This window comes from Macaca nemestrina, chromosome 1 (genome assembly GCF_043159975.1).
Source record: "Macaca nemestrina isolate mMacNem1 chromosome 1, mMacNem.hap1, whole genome shotgun sequence".
NCBI classification, from domain to species: Eukaryota; Metazoa; Chordata; class Mammalia; order Primates; family Cercopithecidae; genus Macaca; species Macaca nemestrina.
In genome coordinates, this window is record NC_092125.1 from 85,860,473 (window position 1) to 85,881,516 (window position 21,044).

Here is a 21,044-nt window from a genome sequence, read left to right on the forward strand (position 1 = left end):
TGTGTAGGGAGCAGAAGAGTGGAGTGGTTACTCGGGGTTTGGAGACTTGTCCACCAATTCCCACAACAGAGACTTGGGAGGAGTGGGTGGGTCCTGAAAAATTAGGTAAAGCAGAGTAGGTTACCCGGTATTAATTTAAAAATCATACTGGCCTACTTGCCACCATCAGGGTTACCACTTGGCTCGGATGAAGCAATGGTAGTTTCCGGGATGTCCTTTCCAGGGCACCATCAGTCTTCAGTGGCAAGGCCAATGAGATCCAAGCAGGAGGTTTTGGCCTGCTTGGGAAGGGATGGGGGCGGTCCTTGCTGGGGCCACTCATAGTACAACTTCCAGTGGGGTCCTCTGCAGAGGGGCACAGCCTTGTGGGCTTACCTGGGTGTGGGCATTGTCTGGACCAGTGGCCTTCATTGCCGCACTTGAAACAGGTGCCAGGTGGAGGTGAATTGCTAGGAGGCTTCTGTGTGGAGCTGCCGCCCCATGGGCCAGCAGGGGGCCCCTGATGGCGGAGGCAAGCATTTGAAACTCTGCCTGTTTTTGCCTTTTACTTTCCTCATCATGATTGTTAAAGACTTTGAAGGGTAAATTAAGAAGATCTCACCGTAGGGTTTGAGGGCCGTCATCAAGCTTCTGAAGCTTGCACCAAATATCAAGGTTGGATTGGGAGATGAACTGAAGGTTTAAAATAGTGGTTCCTTCTCACCTGGATGGGTCTAGGTTGGTATATTTTCTCATGGCTTCAGTTAAACAAGGGAGAAAAAGGGCTGGGTTTTCGTCAGGACCTTGGGTGACTTCTGAAAGATTTTTATAGTTTACCACTTTATGGGTACCCTTTTTGAATGCTCCAAGGAGACACACGATCATGTCTCAAATGCAGCGTCCAGAGGCCCCGTCTTGATAATCCCAGTGGGGGTCCTGCTTGGGGACTGCCTCTGCACCAGTAGGCTGGGCAGGAGCCTGGTGATGAATTGTATCAGTATGCGCCTGAGCTAGGGTGCAGATAACAGTCCCAGTCTTCTGGGGTGAGGGTGGAAGAGAGGATAACATAGAGGTCATGCCAGGTTACTTCATAAGACTGGGTAAAATACTGAAACTCCGTAATATAAGAGGCAGGGTCTTCTGGAAATGAACCGAGTCTTTTGTTAATTTGAGAGAGATCAGTGAGGGAGAAGGGAACATGAACTCTAATAATACCTTTGCTTCCTGCTACTTTCTGGAGGGGGCATTTTAGCACAGGTGCTGAAGTAAGGTTGGGGCATGCCAAAGTTGGTGCCTGAGCGAGTATGGGCAAGAGAGAAGGGAGAACCTGGAAGTGGTTCCTGCTGAGGATGTGAAGGGGGAATGGGGGTTGAGTTAACAGGCAGTGGAGGATAGATAGGGGCATAAGGTGGTGGGATGGGTTTACAGGCTTCAGGAGAGGGTGGTGAGAAAGGAGAATGAGTACAGGCAATGCTAGAATTGTCCTGAGGGAGGATGGTGTAGGAAAAGAAGTGGATACAGCTGACTGGGAAGATGGCTGAGAAGACAATGAGGAGGCTTGGGGGGTTAAAGAAGACGGTTGAGAGGAAGAGGTAGGGGCTGGGAGGGGTGGACAGCAGTCTGCTGGATCTAACAAGGAAAAAGAGGTAGGGTTGGGAGGAGAAAGGTGATCAAGGCAGCAAGAATGGAGGAGAAGGATTTGAACAGGTGAGCAAAAATTGCAGAGGTCGGGTTGTAATCTGAGTGCAAAAAGGCCTAGACATAAGGAATTTCTTCCAATTTTTCCAGTTGTCGACAATAATTGCTTACGTCAGTTAAAATTGTTAAGTTGAACGTTCTATTTGCAGGCCATTTGGACCCATTATCTAATTCGTACTGCAACCAGGCTGTATTGCAAAAAAGACAAGGCGCTTAGGGCGGATATCTTGACTGAGGCCTAAGGTTTGCAGGTTTTTTATGAGGCAGCCTAGAGGGCTGTTTTTTGGAATGGAAGACTGGGAGTTTCCCATAATGGAGGGTAGGCTTGGGAGAACAGGGAAAAGGAGACCATCCTGGATGACCGGAAGGAGATGATAAAAGGAGCGATCGTCACCACTGCCTTTTTTGTCCTGGAACGGGATCACATGACTTGGAGGTGTCCTTCTGAGACCAGATGATCAGCAAGTACCTGGCACATGCCAGAGCCTTCTGGGACCAACCTTGGATTTTCGGACCGGAGAAACCAAGAGAGGCCATGCAGAGTTTCCCCTGCTAACGGGGCTCCCGGGAAACTTACCAGCAGGCGAGATCAGTGATCGATGTGCATGCAGAGAGAGGCGATTGGAAGCTGAGGAGCTTCCTTTGTCCCGCTGCTATGGCCTGCTCTCCAGGGTAGAGGGGTAGGGTCCACAGGGGACGCAGACCTGAGCCCCTCCTGGGTCTCAGCACCAGATGTAAGGTTCTTGTATTGGTTGGAACCCCAAGAGTGTGCCAACACACAAGGCAGTGTGGAGCAACATGCTGTTTTAATGAGAGCCTGGGTGCAGGTGGGCTGAGGCCTAAAATGGGGTCAGCCTGAACAATACATATTTTTTAAAAGATTCTGTCTTCTACTTGAGGACTAGTTTTCATTACTTTTATTTTTGTTTTTGCAATCTGTTAGCAGATGACCTGTGATATATATCACATTGTGATTCAATTTTATTTAAAAAAAAAAAAAAAAAGCAACAGTTTTCTCTCCATTCTACCATTGTGGAGAGTTTTTCTGGAGTTGAAAATAATTTTGTTTTTAGTTGCTTTTTAAACGCTGTCGAGAATTACCAAACATGATATAAACATATAAGTTACCCACAAGGCTTCACTGTAAAGGGCCTTTCTTTTTTTGAGCGTCTAGTCACAATTTGCAATTGTACAGCAAAATATTGCACAATTTTTAGATAGAAGGGTCTCTCTATTTGGAATCTACAGTTCTTTCAGAGCAAGTAGACCATATTTCTACAAACATAACTTCACAAAACAACAACCAGATATTCCAGTTCTTTCTTTTAATGCCCCTGGCATCTTCAGACCCAAAACTAAGTCAGAGATTATGGGGCCCAGAAACAATTGGGCTCACATCTGTGCATTGAGTAGGCGTTAAGACCCTCAACTTCATTCCTTCTCCTGCTGTCCAAATGCCCAGGAATCTACAGAGGGCACCTGTCACATTCCTGCCCTTCAAAGACCTAAGTCTGCAGCTTAAACTTTTGAATCTAGGTCCTGGGGTTCTTCAGCATCTGTTAGAGAAGCCTCCAGGAGGGCATATCTCCTCTAGATTTTCTCCCCATTCTGTAGCTCCCAGAAATAGTAAACCAGGTTGACTCTGCCTAGAGTCCACACAGAGGGGCTGTCATTTGCCTAAGATGCAAAATAAAGGGCTAGACTTTGAACTGAGGATGGATAGAAAACTCAGGGGAGACATCTACCTTGTGAGACATCAACATAGACTTTGTAAAGTCCCTCTTTTGGGGTGGGTTTCTCCATGTTTTGTAGATTTTGTCCAGTGACCTGCTGCAGTTGTACAAATAGTAAAAAGTAGAGCACCCTGTCTCCGAGTTTCTTTTGGAGAGTAAAGCCTACCTTCAGCAAAACCTGGAAGAATCTGTAAGTGTAAACAAGTACCTTAGCAATGAGAGGTCAGCACCACAAAACGTCCAGTCATGACCACAATTACACCTCATCTGTGAACTCTTACTGGAGTAGGATAGTTTTATCTTTCCTCTTACCCAAGAGTTAGCTGATCAGAGACAGGTAGTATCCAACATGGTTGGCTGCTTTACAAGGGCAGTTTAATTTACTTTCCTGGCCTCATAGAAGTACCTTGAATTGGTCCTGCCTGATTCATCATGGGGACATCAGCCTAGGCTTACTGGAACCCGTCTCATCGGCATCCGAGATTCTATGAGACATTTAGGGATGTCCTGTGAAGACTGTTGATGGGGTATTCTGCTTTCATCTCAGTGGAAGAGAAATAAGGCATCTAGGGTTTGTTTCTCCCCTCATAGAATGAATCTTCTTGGTTGGTACCTAGATGGGGGTTTCTTCAGTTTCCTGGTACTTGGATGAAGAACCAAGAGGAGATCTGGAGATGCAAACTAATATATGGACCAATTGCCTCCATTGTTATGGCTATTAGAAAAGCAAATGGAGCTGTCATGGCTCCATCATGCATGAACTTTCAGTCTAGAAAATGTAGGTAAACGCTTGAATTTGGAAGTATGTGGCCAGTTTTTTAAAAAAGTAGAGATATAGGTGCACAGGGAACTTGGGCTTCATTTGAGCTCCTTACTTCCCTAATGTTATTGTGAGTTCTGATGTCACTACCTGAATGGCCATTCTTTTTTTTTGTTTTTTTTTTTTTTGAGACAGAGTCTCGCTCTGTTGCCCAGGCTGGAGTGCAGTGGCAGGATCTCGGCTCACTGCAAGCTGCAAGCTCTGCCTCCCGGGTTCACGCCATTCTCCTGCATCAGACTCCCGAGTACCTGGGACTACAGGCACCGAACTCCTGACCTCATGATCCACCCGCCTTGGCCTCCGAAAGTGCTGGGATTACAGGCATGAGCCACCGCACCTGGCCTGAATGGCCATTCTTGAACAGAATTATTAGGAGGAGGAGGAGGAGGAGGAGGAGGAGGAGGAGGAGGAGGAGTAGGAGGTAGTAGTAGTAGTAGTAGTACAGCAGTGGTGGTGGCAGTAAATGCTTTTACCTTCTTAGGAATAAAATATTTAGCTTCTAGTATATTAGTGCCAGAAAATTCTAAAGGTTTATGTTATATTTATTGTTACATTACAGAATAGAGAATTGGCTTAAACAATTGAAATTACACAAACTGTGAAAGTCAAGTTTCTTGTGGGCAGCCTTAGGAAAGACATAACTGAAAATCAGCCAGTGGTATAAAGATGTGAAGCCCAGGGTCCCAGCCCTGCCCAAATTCACGCTCTTCGAAACCTTGTCTAAATATGTTTCCACCCTGGAATTTGCCCTCACAGAACTGATTAGGGGAGATCAGAGGTTTCAGTACCTGCTCTTGCTGCCTCCCCAAACCTGGTTCCCACAATTTCCCCAAATCCAAACAGATAAATGGGAGCCAAAGACTATATTTTGGGGCCTTAAAATTTATTTTTTAATTAAAATCTGTGTTTCTAAAAACATTTTACTCAGTAACCTATTCTCTATTTCTTTGGATCCAGTAGTTGTTCTCCAAGTTATAAAACAGTAAATATAAATACAACAATAAAAAGTTCCTCTAACCTATATGCCACACTTATTTCTGTGTCTCTTCCATCTATATTTAGCTTTATTTTATTCCTTTTTTTTTTCTTTTTTTCTTTTTTTTTTTTTTTTTTTTGATGGAGTCTTGCTCTGTCACCCAGGCTGGAGTGCAATGGCACAGTCTTGGCTCACTGCAACCCCCGCCTCCTGGGTTCAAGCGATTCGCCTGGCTCAGTCTCCCAAGTGTGGGATTACAGGTTCCCACCACCATGCCCAGTTAATTTTTTGTATTTTTAGTAGAGACGGGGTTTCCCCTTGTTGGCCAAGTTGGTCTCGAACTCTGGACCTCAGGTGATCCACCCGCCTCAGCCTCCCAAAGTACTAGGATTACAGGCATGAGCCACCACGCCCGGCCTATACGTTTTATTTTTTAAATCAGTGATAGATAAATGGAAAAAGAAATAGAAAGAGTATGCCCTGTATTCACATCCTGGCAATTATGAGACACTTCGCATCTACCTCCTAGGGTTTTATGAAGATTAACTCACATAATGTGAAGTTCCCCGCATAGTGTTTTGTAATGTACTTCCCAGCACATAGTACGTGCTCCATAAACATTGCATTAATGTATATGCACAAGTTGTTTCCCAAATGGAGATTTGCTCAGACATTGTGGTCCTCTTTAAACTTTAAAGGGCTAGCAGATAATGCCATGTTTCAGAATTGTGACTGGTGGTCTTCACTTTGGACCAAAAATATTTGTATTGGGCTAAGAGTATTGTGTAAAGGGACTCTGTTTGTTGTGCCTGTAGTTTTCTACCTAAGTGCTACTCGTGATGGACCTAGGAGGAGCAACATTAACATGAACAGGGACTTCTTACAGGAGCCAGTTAATAGACCTCTTCCAAACCTACAGAATCACATTACTTAAAGTGGGGCTCAGAATAGCAAATGATATATGCACATTGAAGTTTCAGAAGCAATGCTTAGCTAAGTGGCTCTCAGCCCAAGCCTCCAATTAGGATCACATGTCCAGTTTAAAGAAATACTCTCACTTGTACCCTCCCCACAGGTTCTGTCTATTGGTCTGGGTAAGAACATTGTTGTTTTAGTTTCGTACCCCATGTGATCCTAAGGTAAGGCCAGGGTCAAGCATGAGGGCCCTTAGGTACATTTGAGAGAGTTGAGTTCAGCCTTTGTTCCAGAGGAAGGTCACAGGGCCTGCTCTCCTTTGGTTTGGTGTGGTCAAGTCAGTGCAGCCAATATTTTTATTATTGTAGCCAAAATTGCTGGCTTCCATGGGACAGAAGGGCACTTGATGGCAGGAAAATGAAAACTCACATTTTGACCTTTATGTAGGAGCTCATTGTTCCTGTCTTGTATGATGAAGAAACAGGAAAGTAGCTTTTTCTGCATTTCAAGGTCCTTCTGCCTGTGTGTGTGGTCATAGCAGGTGAAGGAGTTGTGCTGACATCTCTAAAGGCATATTCTCAAGATGTGTGATTTGTCCAGATAATCTCATCTGAACAGAAATCAGAAAAAGAGGAAGAAATGGCTGGTTCTCGGGTAAATGAGTACTAGGTCAGGGGCTGGGTCAGCTGTTTCTCCAGAAATGTCATGTGTTTAAAACTTGCAGACTTTTATTTATATATTTGTAATGTTTCTGCCTAATAAATTTATTTCAAGTACTTTTTAAATTTTTCTTCTTATGATAGTCAAGGGGCTCTGAAAAATATTTCTTTCCTATATATCAATGTTTTATATCCATTCAGGCTTTTTAAGTGCCATAAGCAATCTTTACTATAAATTTTTGACCTGCAAAATGAATGTTTCTTTTGTATCTGTTGAACATGGGAAGGTGTGGATGCCCAAGATTCCCACTGGAGATGGATTCGGGTCCTTGGATTAGTTAAAAGAAAGTTGATGGAATTTTGCATGAAACTGATGTTTCTTTATGATTAGATTCAGATTTTGCCTTCTTGACCTATGCTGTTATAGCAATAATGTTGTAACCTCCTCCTGTGCATTTTTACACGTGATACCAGTTTTTTCTGTTACAGTTGGTGTTAATTTTATTCACTAGGTTAAGATGCTTTCTGACAGATTTCTTCACTATAAAGCAAATTAGTTTTCTCTGTATTATTAAGTACATTGGGGAGATTTAATAACTGATGGGCATAAACCATCACATTTAATTTAGAAGTTCTCCTTCTTAGATTATTTGACCTTGGAAAATGAAGGCTCTTATTTAATGGTCAAATGAACTGAGATAAATGCAGGCTCTGCCACTTAATGTTTGGCAGAACATTCTCCTTGGTTCAGAAGCATTGGCATCACAGGTGAACTTGTTCAAAATTCAGAAAGTCAGGTTTCAGCCCAGACCTTCTGAATCAAAATCTACATTTTAAACAGATTTCCAATTTCTTGTCATATGCATTAAAATCTGAGAGGCACTTCAGATGATTTTTCCTTCTGAGAAATTTATCCAACTTATCTTGTGTAATGTAAATATAGCTGTCCAATATGTAATGCCTGTATTGGCACCCTTATTTTTATACTATAACGCTTAACAAAAGTATAGCATCTACACTGGTTTTGTAAATCTTATGCCATCCTCTTTCCTTAGAGTTACAGAATGCATTTGAGAATCTTTGTGTTTTAAACAGTATCTTACTGGACAATTTATGCCAGAAAAAGTTCACTTTACTGTCTTCAATTCAGTTGGAGTCAAATTAAGAACTCTGCCCATGGCACATTTTGTAAATGTGTGTGTATTTTTTCCCCCCAGGGACTATTGGCATTCAGTGATGTGGTCATAGAATTCTCTCCAGAGGAGTGGGCATGTCTGGACCCTGCCCAGCGAAATTTGTATAGGGATGTGATGTTCGAGAACTACAGAAACCTGGTCTCCCTGGGTGAGGATAACTTCAATACACAATTTATATTTCATACTATGAATTTCATATTTTTCACTCCTGAAATGTTACCTGAGAGTTTGTCATTTGCATGAATGAGTTTTTGATCTCTGCTTCTAAGGAAAACTTGGGAATTTGTTGGTGTAGAAAATAAAATCTTCAAAATGTTTCATCTTGACATACATTTTAAGGTCTAAATTCTTCAGTCTAGATGACTGGTAATTCCAGAACTTTAGTGGCATAAGATACTGTTGCCCACACCTCAAAATCTAATTACACTACCAAGTTTTGATTCAGTAGTATTGGGTAGTGGAGCTAAGAACCTATACGTTTTTGGGAGACCGAGGTGGGCAGATCACCTGAGGTCAGGAGTTCAAGACCAGCCTGGCTAACATGGTGAAACCCCATTTCTACTAAAAATACAAAAAAAAAAAAAAAAAATTAGATGGGCATGGTGGCATGTGCCTGTAATCCCAGCTACTTGGGAGATTGAAGCAGGAAAATCACTTGAACCTGAGAGGCAGAGGTTGCAGTGAACCGAGATCACGCTATTGCACTCCAGCTTGGGCAACAAAAGCTAAACTCCATCACAACAAACAAACAAACAAACAAAAAGAACCTATGCATTTAAAGTCCTTTCTAAATATTGTATAGTTAATGTCAGAAAATAGTATTTTGGGAGTAATTTTCTAGAACCTTCTAAAAAATTGTTTTCCTACCAAGCACCGTACTAGGTTGGTAATTGGAGCATGCCAGCAAGAGTCATGTTATTTTTTCTAATGAAACAGGTCTTGCTATGTCTAATCCAGACCTGGTCACCTGTCTAGAACAAAGAAAACAGCCTGGGAGTTTAAAGAGACAGGTGATAGTAGCCAAATTTCAAGGCAGGTAGGAGTAAATAAAGTAGATGACACAGGTTAGAGGCCCAAATGTCAAGGAGAAAGCCAGAAATGAAAATGTGGTTTGGGCAGCTCTGCTTCAGAAAAGCCTGAGTTTCTTTGTCTTCCTCTCACAGGAGCATCTTCTGCCCCATGCTCTTAAGTTCTCTAAGGATTCCACTACCATGAAGTGATTTTCCTTTGAGGTTACAGAGTGAAGCAAAGTCCTCTTCATGGTTTATAAGGCACTATATAATCTGACTGCTTTTCCGTTGCTTTGTGGAACATAGGCATATCTACATATTTTTGAGGAACTCTATTTTATACCATTTAATTCTCTTTTTGCATCTTGTCTGAAATTTGTGAGAGTAGTGGTATATTGGCATTTGGTTCAGAAATCCCAGGAACACCACAAACATATGTTGTGTTTTCAGCTTTATGATTTTCTATCCTATGGAGGTTTCAAATGTGATTTTACAGAAGCTCATACTCAGTGATTTTATCAGAACACTAAATATAAGAAAATCTAAACTTATTTTACTTCAAAATTTTATTTTCTAAGTAAAAACTGAGATTGGTAATTTAAACTCTATGCCCACATTGTTACAGTATCAACAGTAATATAATTTAATATATCTACTCCCTACATTTAAAAACAATACTGTTTTATTAGGGAGCTTGGAAGATTGCTGAGCATATATTAAACTCCCACCTTTTACCTTATTTTTAAATAACTATATTTTAAATTTGTTTTTATTTACTATAAAGCTTACTGGGGTATACGTACATATACATGCATGCATATATATTTATTTGTGTGTGTAACAACTCTTTTACAAATACAAATTATGAATGTCCAACATAAAAATTTGATGTGTACACATTGTACTATAATTAACACACTCAAATTGATTTGGAGTGAGAATTCCTAATGTCTACTACCTTAGCAAATTTTAAGCCTACAAGACATTATTAACTGTATTCATGAAATTACACATTCGATCTTTTAAATTTGTTTATCTTAAAACCAAACAACAATTCTAGCACTTTGGGAGGCCAAGGTGGGTGGATCACTTGAGGTCAGGAGTTTGAGACCAGCCTGGCCAACATAATGAAACCCCATCTCTACTTAAAAAAACTAAAATTAGCTGGGCATGGTGGCGGGTGCCTGTAATCCCAGCTACTCGGGAAGCAGAGGCAGGAGAATTTGCTTGAATCTGGGAAGTGGAGGCTGCAGCGAACAGCCACTGCACTCCAGATCCTACCATTGCACTCCAGCCTGGGCGACAGAGCAAGACTCCGTCTCAAAATAACAAAAACTGAAAAACACCTTCCCAATTTCTTCACTTCTAGGCCCTGCCAACTCCCTCTGTACTCTCTGCTTCTGTGAGTTTCACCGTTTTGGATTCTCTATACAAGTGAGATCATACAGTATTTGCCTTTTGGTGTCTGGCTTATTTTACTTAGCATAATGTCTTTCCAGTCCATCCGTGTTGTTCAAATGGCAGAATTAAATTATTTTTATGACCAAATAATATTTTATTGTGTATGTAAACCATATTTATCCATCTAGTGTCTAAAAACATTTAGGTTATTGTCATATCTTGGCAATTGTGAATGATACCGTAATAAATATGAGGATGCAGATATTTCTTTGAGATACTGATTTCATTTCCTTTGGTTATATACACAGAACTGGGATTGTTGAATTTTATACTTGTATCTTTTTCTAAGAGCCTTTATACCAATTTTTATAATGACTTCACCAATTTACAACTTTTAAAGTATACAGTACAGGATTTCTGTTTCTTCACATTGTGTGTTTTGTTTTCTTTTGTTTTGTTTGGGATGGAGTTTTGCTCTTGTTGCCCAGGCTGGAGTGCAATAGCACGATCTCAGCTCACTATGACCTCCACCTCCCGGGTTCAAGCAATTCTCCTGCCTCAGCCTCCCAGGTAGCCAAGATTACAGGCATGTGCCACCATACCCAGCTAATTTTGTATTTTTAGAAGAGACGGGGTTTCACCATGTTGGCCAGGCTGGTCTCAAACTCCTGATCTCGGGTGATCTGCCCGCCTCAGCCTCCTAAAGTGCTGGGATTATAGACATGAGCCACTGCTCTTAGCCCCTTTCTTCACATTATTGTCAAACCGTTATCTCACTTTTTAATATATATGTATTAGTCATCTTAAGTGTGAAGTGATATTTCATCATGGTTTTGATTTGTGATTGCCTGATGATTGGTGATAGCCCTCTGATATATCTGTTGGCATTTGTATGTCTTCATTGGAACAATATCTGTTGGGTCTTTTGCCTGTTTTTCAATTTTATTATTAATATTATCATTATTATTGTGTTCCTTTTGATTTCTATGAGTTCCTCATATATTGTTGATATCTACCTTTTATTTGATTTATGGATTGCAAATATTTTCTCCCATCCTGCAGATTTTCTTATTTTATTGTTTTTCTTGCTGTACAGATGCTTTTTAGTTTCATGCAGTCCAACTTGTTAATACTTGCTTTTGTTGCCTGTACTTTTGATGTCATATCCAAAAAATCATTACTACAACCAATATCAAGTAGTTTTTAAAATATATTTTCTTTTAAGATTTTTAAGGATTTCTATCTGGCATTTAAGTCTTTATTTTGAGTTAATTTCTTGGTATCGTGTAAGAAAAAAATGGTCTAATTTCACTTGCATGTAGATATTCTTTTTGCCCAGCATCAATTATTGAAGAGACTATCTTTTGTACACTGTGTGTTCTTGACGCCCTTGTTAAAGATTCATTGACCTTATATGCATGGGTTTATATCTGAGCTCTCTATTTTGTTCCATTTTTGTATCAGTTTTCGTGTTTATGCCATCCTACTCTTATTACCATAGTTTTCAAATAGAGCTTTAAATCAGAAAGTATGATGCCCCCGGCTTTGTTATTATTTCTCAAGATTGCTTTCACAATTCAGTGTCTTGTAATGCTATATAAATTTTAAAATTTTATTCTATTATTTTTAAAAATGCCATTGTAATTTTGATAGGAAGTTTATTGAATCTCTTGATTGCTTTGGATAATATGGCACTTTACAATAATTAGTCTTCCAATTCATAAACATTGGGTATCTTTACATTTATTTGTTTTTTCTTGTTTCTTTTATCAATATTTTCTTTCCCAATGTAAAGATTTTTCATGTTGTTTAAATTTTTTTGCCAAGAAATTTAGATGTTACTGTAAATGAGTTTTTTTATTAAATGGTTTGTAGTTAGTGTACTAGAACAAAACTGATATTTGTATAACCTTTTATATTCTGCTAATTTACTAAGATTTTTGGTTTATTTCTTAGGCTTTCTACATATAAGATGATGTCATCAACAAACAGCAATATTTTTACTTATTTCTTTTCAGTTCTTATGGCTTTTACAAAATTTTCTTGCCTAATTGTTCTGTCTAGGACTTCCAGGACTATGTTAAAATAGAAGCATTGATAATGGGCACAATATCACTTTGCATTGGTGTCTGTGCATTTGAAGGAGCAAACACCTCTACCAGTTCTTATAAACTGGTTTATACAGGTAAAGATTTTATCCTATTGGGTCCCCAGCTGATGAGATCTTTTCTGGGTTCACAGTAGAGAGATTATATACCTGAGTCCTAAGGTTGTTGCAGGGTCCACAATGGGGTCTATCTTTAGTGGGCTTATTACCAGGGGCTTGTGTGCTTATGAAGTCTGTTTTATTACTTGGCCAACTGAGTTGCCTTCAGCACTTTGATCTGTAGGGCAGACACTTGGCCTAATACCAAGTGTTTGTATGTGTGTCGCTCCCACCCAGTACTTGCAAGGTTTTTACCAGGTCACAGGTCTCCAGGTTGGCAGGACTGGCCATGGAATGTAGCTTAAAGGTCTAGAACTGAGTTATTCACCTGCTTCAGAGACCACAGTAAATGTCAAGGTCTGCAGTTCTGCGTCTATGGCCATGAATGAGCATCTGACCCTAGCTCTCTGAATGGGCAGTACCTCTTCTTGACTATGGCTGGGAGGAGTTAATGACAGTTACAGTGTTACTTCAGAATTCTAAGTGGAATCATGTTAAATGGGCCATTTCTTCATCTGTAGCCAAGACCAGCGGTCCTCAAGTTTGCCATCTGAAGGTAAACTTACTTTCTGAAAAAGGCTTTCCTTGGTCTTGTGCTTTTGGCAGGGTATTACAACTCCCTCCCCGAATCACAAAGCAATCATAAATGTACTTTTTGTGTGACAGGGTCTTGCTCTGTTAGCCAGGCTGGTCTCAAACACCTGGCCTGAAGTAATCCTTCTGCCTCACCCTCTCAAATAGCTGGAATTACAAATATGAGCCATGGTGCCCGGCTCTCTCACAAAGGCACTTATGTCCATAGATGGTTGATAAGTTTTTGTTGCTTTGGGAGATATACAAGAAGAGGACCTCCTGTTCCAACAACTTGCTGATTTTATTCTTCCTATACAGTTGCACTTCCATTTAGTTTTCTCTTTGCATCTCAAATTTGTGTGGGATTTTTAAATAAACATATATATTTGGGAAACCTAATGGGGAACCTATGTTCTCAGTAAATCTTATGTGTATTCATGCATGCTTATAAATTATATGTTTCCAATAAATGAATACTTTTATTATTACTTGATGTTCATATTTCTCTTGTGACAAGTTTGGCTTAAAGTATACTTTGTGAAATATAACAGTTGTTGACATATAATGTACTTTTCCCAATATAATTGTTACCTTTCCAACTGTCATTTGGTTACCATTTGCATGGAATCTTTTTTCTTCCTCCCACTATTATGCCAGTCGTCTAAAGTTAGTCTCTTGGAGACAAGACATAGTTTGTGGTTTTTAAAATTTTTTCTAAATCTCTTTATTCAGTCTTCTGATTGGGATGTTTTGTTGATGAATATTTAAATAGCTGTCTAAAACATAATTACTTACTATTGTCATTTATTGTTTTATCGGATTCTTGTAGCCATTTTTTCCTCTTTTTCTCTCTGTCTTCCAGTATGTTTTCTGAGCTTAGTAACATGCTTCTACTCTCTTCTTCTGTGTGTGTTTATATGTATCTCTATAGGTATTTTCTTTGTGGTTGCCATGAGAATTATAAAACCCCCAAAGTTACAACAACATATAATAAACTGGTAATAGCTTAATTTCAGTTGCATACAGAAATTTTTTTTGTTATATTTACCTTAAACTTCATATTATTGATGTCACTAATTATATATTTCATATTATATAGACATCAACAGATGTTTATTATTGTTCTCATGCATTTTTCAAATCGTAGAGCGTAAGTAAAAGTGTTTTCAGCACCATCATTATAAAACTACAGAATTTTATTTTTGTGTATGTATACATCTTTCCCAGAGAGTTATGTATTTGTATATAATTTTTTGTTTAATGACACATTTTATTTTCAATGGACCGGAGTCCATTTTACATTTTCTATGGGACAGTTTTACTGGTGATTTAGTTTTTCTGCATTTGGCTATCTTGGAAAGTCTTCATCTTCTCTTAATTGTGAAGGACAGTTTTACTGTTAATAGTATTCTTGCTTGAAAGTTTTTGTTTTTTCTTTCAACACCCTGACTATATCACTTAACTCCCTTTTTCCCTGCAAAGTTTCTGTTGATAAATTCACAGGTAATCCCATAGGAGAATGCTTATAAATGACACATCACTTTTCTCTTGCTGCTTTCAACATCTTATTCCTCTCTGTGATTTCAAAATCTTGCTTATAATGTGTCTTCTTATGGGTCTTTTTGTGTTTATTATTGATTTTTTTACATCTTTTGTGTAAACATTTCTGTTATTTTCTTGTAATCTTTAGTCCCACACTTTGTTTCTTGTTATACATTTTATTATTTTGTTGATACTCCCATTTCCTGATTTTATTTAGTTGTCTTTGTTCCCATTTCACTTACTGAGTCATCTGAATTATTTAGATAATTTATACATATTTATTTTCTTAGAATTAATTTTTTATTTAGTTTGTTTCCTTGATTGGACCATGTTACCCTGATAACTTTGCATATGTTGTAATCTTTGGTTCATATTTGGGCATTAATAAAATGCCACCTGTCACACTCTTTATAAGTGGCTTTGTCCTGGAGAAGGCTACTAGCTATTTGCCAGGCTGGAGATCCTTGTAGCCTCTCAAACCTCTTCTTATGATTTGTCTTCTCTGGAATCATGTGTTTACTGTTCAGCAAAAGAGATTTGTTCATGTTTCTTTGTAAAAACCTGTAATCATGTGCTACACCTGGTGTCTGTCTGTGGCACTATGATCTCTCTGCTGCAGTAACAATTATTTACCTTTTTCTTAGCAGATCAAAGCTGTCATTCAAAGCATACCACCATTTCTTTCAACAGTCTTTGTTATGGGAGACAGAAACCAGTCTTTGGAAAGCCCCTAAAAGCCAGAAGTATGGGCACATGTGCAATGTTTTGTTTTTCTGTTTTTTTGCTTTGAGGGAGAAGCCAGGAGTTTGAAGTTTACTCTTAAAGACACCATGCTATATTGGGGTGGAGGAAAGGTTTTATGTATAAATGTAACAAACTTTACTTTCTATTCTATGTGGATTTTGCAATTGTGCTCACCTAGGGTGTTGCAAACTCAACTAGATTTTATAGTTTTCAGAAAGGCATTTTGGTCAGTATATTTTTGTTAAGTTTATATGTTCAAAAAGGAATCAGGGCCTGTGGTATTTTATTATGCCATCTTGTTAATGTCTTTGATATAATATTTATTAGATTTGTAAAGTGTATTTACTGGAGATTAGTAAGCAGAATAACTTTTTATTTTTATTTCTTTCAGCTATTTTATCTTATTCCATTCAAGACCTTTTGCCAGAGCAGGATATGAAAGATTTATGCCAAAAAGTGACACTGACGAGACATAGAAGCTGGGGCCTTGACAATTTGCACTTAGTGAAAGACTGGAGAACTGTGAATGAGGGTAAGGGGCAAAAAGAATGTTATAATAGACTTACTCAATGTTCATCAACTGAAAGCAAAATCTTTCAATGTATTGAATGTGGCAAAAATTTTAGCCGGAGGTCAATCCTTACTGAACATAAGAGAATTCATACTGGAGAGAAACCATACAAATGTGAAGAATGTGGCAAAGTTTTCAATCGATGTTCAAACCTAACCAAACATAAAAGAATTCATACTGGAGGAAAACCCTACAAATGTGATGAATGTGGCAAAGTTTTTAATTGGTGGTCACAACTAACTAACCATAAGAAAATTCATAGTGGAGAGAAACCCTACAAATGTGATGAATGTGGCAAAGTTTTTAATTGGTGGTCACAGCTAACTAGCCATAAGAAAATTCATAGTGGAGAGAAACCATACACATGTGAAGAATGTGGCAAAGCCTTTACCCAGTTCTCAAACCTTATGCAACATAAGAGAATTCATACTGGAGAGAAACCCTACAAATGCAAAGAATGTTGCAAAGCCTTTAACAAGTTCTCAAACCTTACTCAACATAAGAAAATTCATACTGGAGAGAAACCCTACAAGTGTGAAGAATGTGGCAACCTTTTCAATGAGTGCTCACACCTAACTAGACATAGGAGAATTCATACTGGAGAGAAACCCTACAAATGTGAAGAATGTGGCAAAACCTTTACACAGTTTGCAAGCCTTACTCGTCATAAAAGAATTCATACTGGAGAAAAACCCTACCAATGTGAAGAATGTGGCAAAACTTTTAATCGGTGTTCACATCTAAGTAGCCATAAGAGAATTCATACTGGAGAGAAACCCTACAAATGTGAAGAGTGTGGCAGAACCTTTACTCAATTCTCAAACCTCACTCAGCATAAAAGAATTCATACTGGAGAGAAACCCTACAAATGCAAAGAATGTGGCAAAGCATTTAACAAGTTCTCAAGCCTTACTCAACATAAGAGAATTCATACTGGAATGAAACCCTACAAATGTGAAGAATGTGGCAAAGTTTTTAAACAGTGCTCACACCTAACTAGCCATAAGAGAATTCATACTGGAGAGAAACCCTACAAATGTAAAGAATGTGGCAAAGCTTTTTACCAGTCCTCAATCCTTAGTAAGCATAAGAGAATTCATACTGAAGAGAAACCCTACAAATGTGAAGAATGTGGCAAAGCCTTTAACCAGTTCTCAAGCCTTACTCGTCATAAAAGAATTCATACTGGAGAGAAACCCTACACATGTAAAGAATGTGGAAAAGGGTTTTACCAATCCTCAATCCATAGTAAGTATAAGAGAACTTATACTGGAGAGGAACCTGACAAATGTGAAAAATGTGGCAGTCTTTAAAAACTGCTTACTTTATACATGGCTTCAGTAATTTCATACTGAATAAAAGTGGTATGAGCATCATGACTGTTTAAGGATGTTTCACAAAATGTAAGCTTCATGGTGCACAACACTATACTCAATGAAATGTATAAATATAGAATATTACAATACCTTTGTTTATTTCAAAGATCATCCTGTAAATAGAATCTGTACCACAGGAAAACCCTTAAACAATTATTCAGACTTTTTTCAACTTTAGAGGATTTTATGGGGGAAAAATCCTCCTACAAATGTGGAAAAACATTTTTTCAAGATATATACCTTAGAAAACACCAGAGTTTATAGTATAGTAGAATATATTTTACAAATACAGTGAATACAAACAAATGTCCAAAATTAAGTCTAAATAAAACATTACATAATTTACTATAGAAAGTACTAAGGCACTAACAGTTTCAGATGTTACTTTAAAGCAATGTTGATTGTCAAGAATAATTCAAAGTTTAAATAGATAATTTAGTTGTATGTAAATTTAAATGAATCGGGGGTAGGGGGGAGGGATTGCATTGGGAGTTATACCTGATGTAAATGACGAGTTGATGGGTGCTGACGAGTTGATGGGTGCAGCACACCAACATGGCACAAGTATAAATATGTAACAAACCTGCACGTTATGCACATGTACCCTAGAACTTAAAGTATAATAATAATAATAATAAATAAATAAATAAATAAATAAATAAAGGTAGTTTTTCATGTCAGAGTCTGGGTGAAAAAATCACAGGGAAAGGCTTTGATTCATCTAACTTGGGTCAGATTTGCACTAGATCAATCAACTAGAGCTAAGGAGGCAGAGACAGGATGTAATATGGAAGCCCTCTCAGAATCATATGGTGTCAAGAGGAATAAGTCTCTTCAATGAAGGATAAAATGCCTAAGAGATCAAACAACAGCAATAGTTATTCTACTACATTGATAACTTTAATATAAAAGGTTATAATTTACTTACTATGGATTCAAATTTGTGTTTTAGGAAGATGTTTTATATTTTTTACTAATTATGTGTACATCCTTGTGTACTACTTCCTATTCTGGGAGATGGTTGGATGATGACAATCTTAGTGGGGTGCTAAGATCCTAGTATGTGGCTGTAGAAATTCTTACTTACGTGGGACTTAACTTGGACATGATTGTTCATGTATGCTAGTGCAACAAAAATATGGTATAGCATAGTGAAGTTGATGTAGAGATATTTAAGGTAAGAAATTTCCAGACAGAATGAAATGCTTGAGCAAAGGAGGAGAAGTCTGATACTAACTTTTTTTAAGTGTATTGTTAAAACATGGTGAGAATGAACTGGAGAGAGTTGCTTGCAGGAAGCTATGTGCTTGAAAACTCTAAGTAACAGATTGAGAAGTGTGGATTTTATCTTTTGGCAAGAAAGGTAAATTAGAAATTTAAAAGCTATAGAAAGTTATATTCATATTTGTGTTTTGGAAAACAACTCCAGCAGGAGTGTGTGAAGTTAATCAGAGAAGCAAGAAACCAGTTAGAAAACAATTGTATAAGTCAATTATAAATATTCCAGAAAAAGGGGTTAGTTATTTCTCAATTTGAGGAGGCATTGAAAGAAGGTATCAGTAGAATCTGCAGTAAAATGAGAGTTAAGAAAGAGGGAATAGCCAAAACTGAGAGAGACGTTGAGTGTATGAGTATGAACAGCATGCCAAGAGGTTAGTAATAGCTAGACACTGATAACATGAAAGCAATGTAATGTGAATGCAAAGTCTTTGTTATTTTTAGAATATGTATGAAAGATATTTGAAACAATCCAATAATTTAAAATTTTTCAAAGGATAAAAATGCCTAAAATGCATACAAAAATAATCTATAGAACTTAGAAAGGAAGTAAGATAGGAAGAATTGAGTCACATGGCCTAGGAGTAATGAGTGATAGATAATACCATATACTCCACCTTTCAATGACTTTTTTAGTTGCTCTTAAACAAAGACAAAAATAAATAAAGATAAGAATACATGGTCAAAGACTCACCAAGAAAATCAAGAGTACAGATTATGACACCAAGTTACTTTTTTCTTTTTTGCAGATGACAGGGTCTGTTTGATTCAATAAGCATCACCACACACCCTACATCTACAGCCCAATTTTCTGCCTAAAGGAGATCCAACTTGCCTATTTACAGTTCACTGGACTTAGTTAAAACTCTAATAATAATTGTTCAGATGATTTAACTTCCTGATATAACCAGAAACTCTTCTGCAATAGCCCAGAATTAAAATATCTTTTGGCCCTGGCTTGTAACATTGATCAAGATGTAAATAGGTCACAGCTTGTATTTGTTCAGGATATGATTCTGTCTGCAATTTTTTCTAAAGTCAAAAATATAAATTAATTAGGAGTAAATTTTTTCTAAATATTGGAAACTATTTTTGGCTTACTTGTAATGAAAATAAGTTAATAATAAACTGTAACAGAATGGTAAAAAAAAAATTTAAATAAATCAAGAGATGATGTCTTTTTGAAGTAGTTACATTCATGTTATACTTTTTCGTATTAAAAGTTTTTTATTTTTATTATATGTTTTAATATTGACATAATTCAAATCTCAAATAACTTGATTTTGTTATATTTATTGTTTACATTAAAGCATGTGGTCATTTGTTGCTGCGTAAGAGCTATGAGAAGTTCTTCTATATTAGATGACCATCATTTATATGCTTTTTCATGAGTGATTAAGGGTGCTGAAATGTAACATTTATAAGGAAAATATAAGTAGAAATGCTTTTTGTTGATGTATAACAGTGTTTTAAGTAACACATTAGGTATTCAGAGAAGTATTTTGCATTATAGTAATAGAGAAACATTTTGAATTTTAGTAGTAAATTGTTTTATGAGTTGCACATTAAGGTAATAAAATATAGTAGCTTTTGAAATGTTATTTTTAGAATGCAGTTTCTTTTAATAAAACAAAATGATTTTTAATGTGTTAAGAATATTTTACATTGAATGAAGTACATCTTGCCACAATAATTAACCTATACCACTTTACCCAAAGTTGTAGGTAACAGATAGTAACAATACACTGCTGGGTAACAGTGAAAGGATACCTCTAGTAGTCTCTTTTCCCAGTGGCTTTTAATTTCAAACAACTTGGGAAATTTTTTTTATATGATATGCTTTGGGTTTTTTGTACCTTACCTCATGTTGAAATATGTTTCCCCATGGTGAAGGCGGGGTCTAGTGGAAGGTGTTTAGGTCATGGGTGTAGATTCCTCAGAATAGATTGATGTTCTTTCCACTGCAGTTAGTGAGTCCTCTGTCAGTTCGTGTGAAAGCTGGTTGTTAAAAAAAGAAAAAAAAAAAAAAAAAAAGCTGATATTCCTCTTGCTTTGTCTTTTGCCATGATACTCCTTTGCCTTTTATCATGAGTAAAAGCTCCCTGCGGCCTCATCAGAAGTTAAGCAGATGCTGATGTCATGTTTGTATAGCCAACAGAACTGAGGCTAATAAACCTCTTTTTAATTTGCCAGTGTTAAGTATCCCCTTCTAGCAGCACAAAATGGATTAACATACCGGTTATATTTTAATTTTTTTCTTTTGTAAATATTGGACAATGATACTCTTATATAATCTTCAGTATAACCATTATAATTGCCCACTATGATGATAATTATAAAAGAGTATAATGAAAAGCCATGTATTTT

The 21,044-nt window shown here is 37.6% G+C and overlaps 1 protein-coding gene across 8 annotated transcripts in view; it reads left to right on the top strand.

Moving 5' to 3' along the window:
- LOC105478798 (zinc finger protein 678) overlaps window positions 1–20,278 on the top strand; it is a 104,899-nt gene extending 84,621 nt beyond the window's left edge. For 3 of the 8 annotated variants that reach the window (XM_071081620.1, XM_071081615.1, XM_071081625.1), the window contains 4 exons: window positions 7,998–8,124; window positions 10,356–10,420; window positions 12,452–12,572; window positions 15,844–20,278. In XM_071081620.1, coding sequence (XP_070937721.1) covers window positions 8,091–8,124; window positions 10,356–10,420; window positions 12,452–12,572; window positions 15,844–17,336 — 1,713 coding nt within the window. In that variant the 5' untranslated portion in view covers window positions 7,998–8,090 and the 3' untranslated portion in view covers window positions 17,337–20,278. Of the gene's footprint in view, window positions 1–7,997; window positions 8,125–10,355; window positions 10,421–12,451; window positions 12,573–15,843 lie in introns of those variants that run through there. The other 5 variants (XM_071081619.1, XM_071081636.1, XM_071081631.1 and 2 more) reach the window with 5 other exon arrangements.
- Window positions 20,279–21,044: the final 766 nt, after the last annotated feature.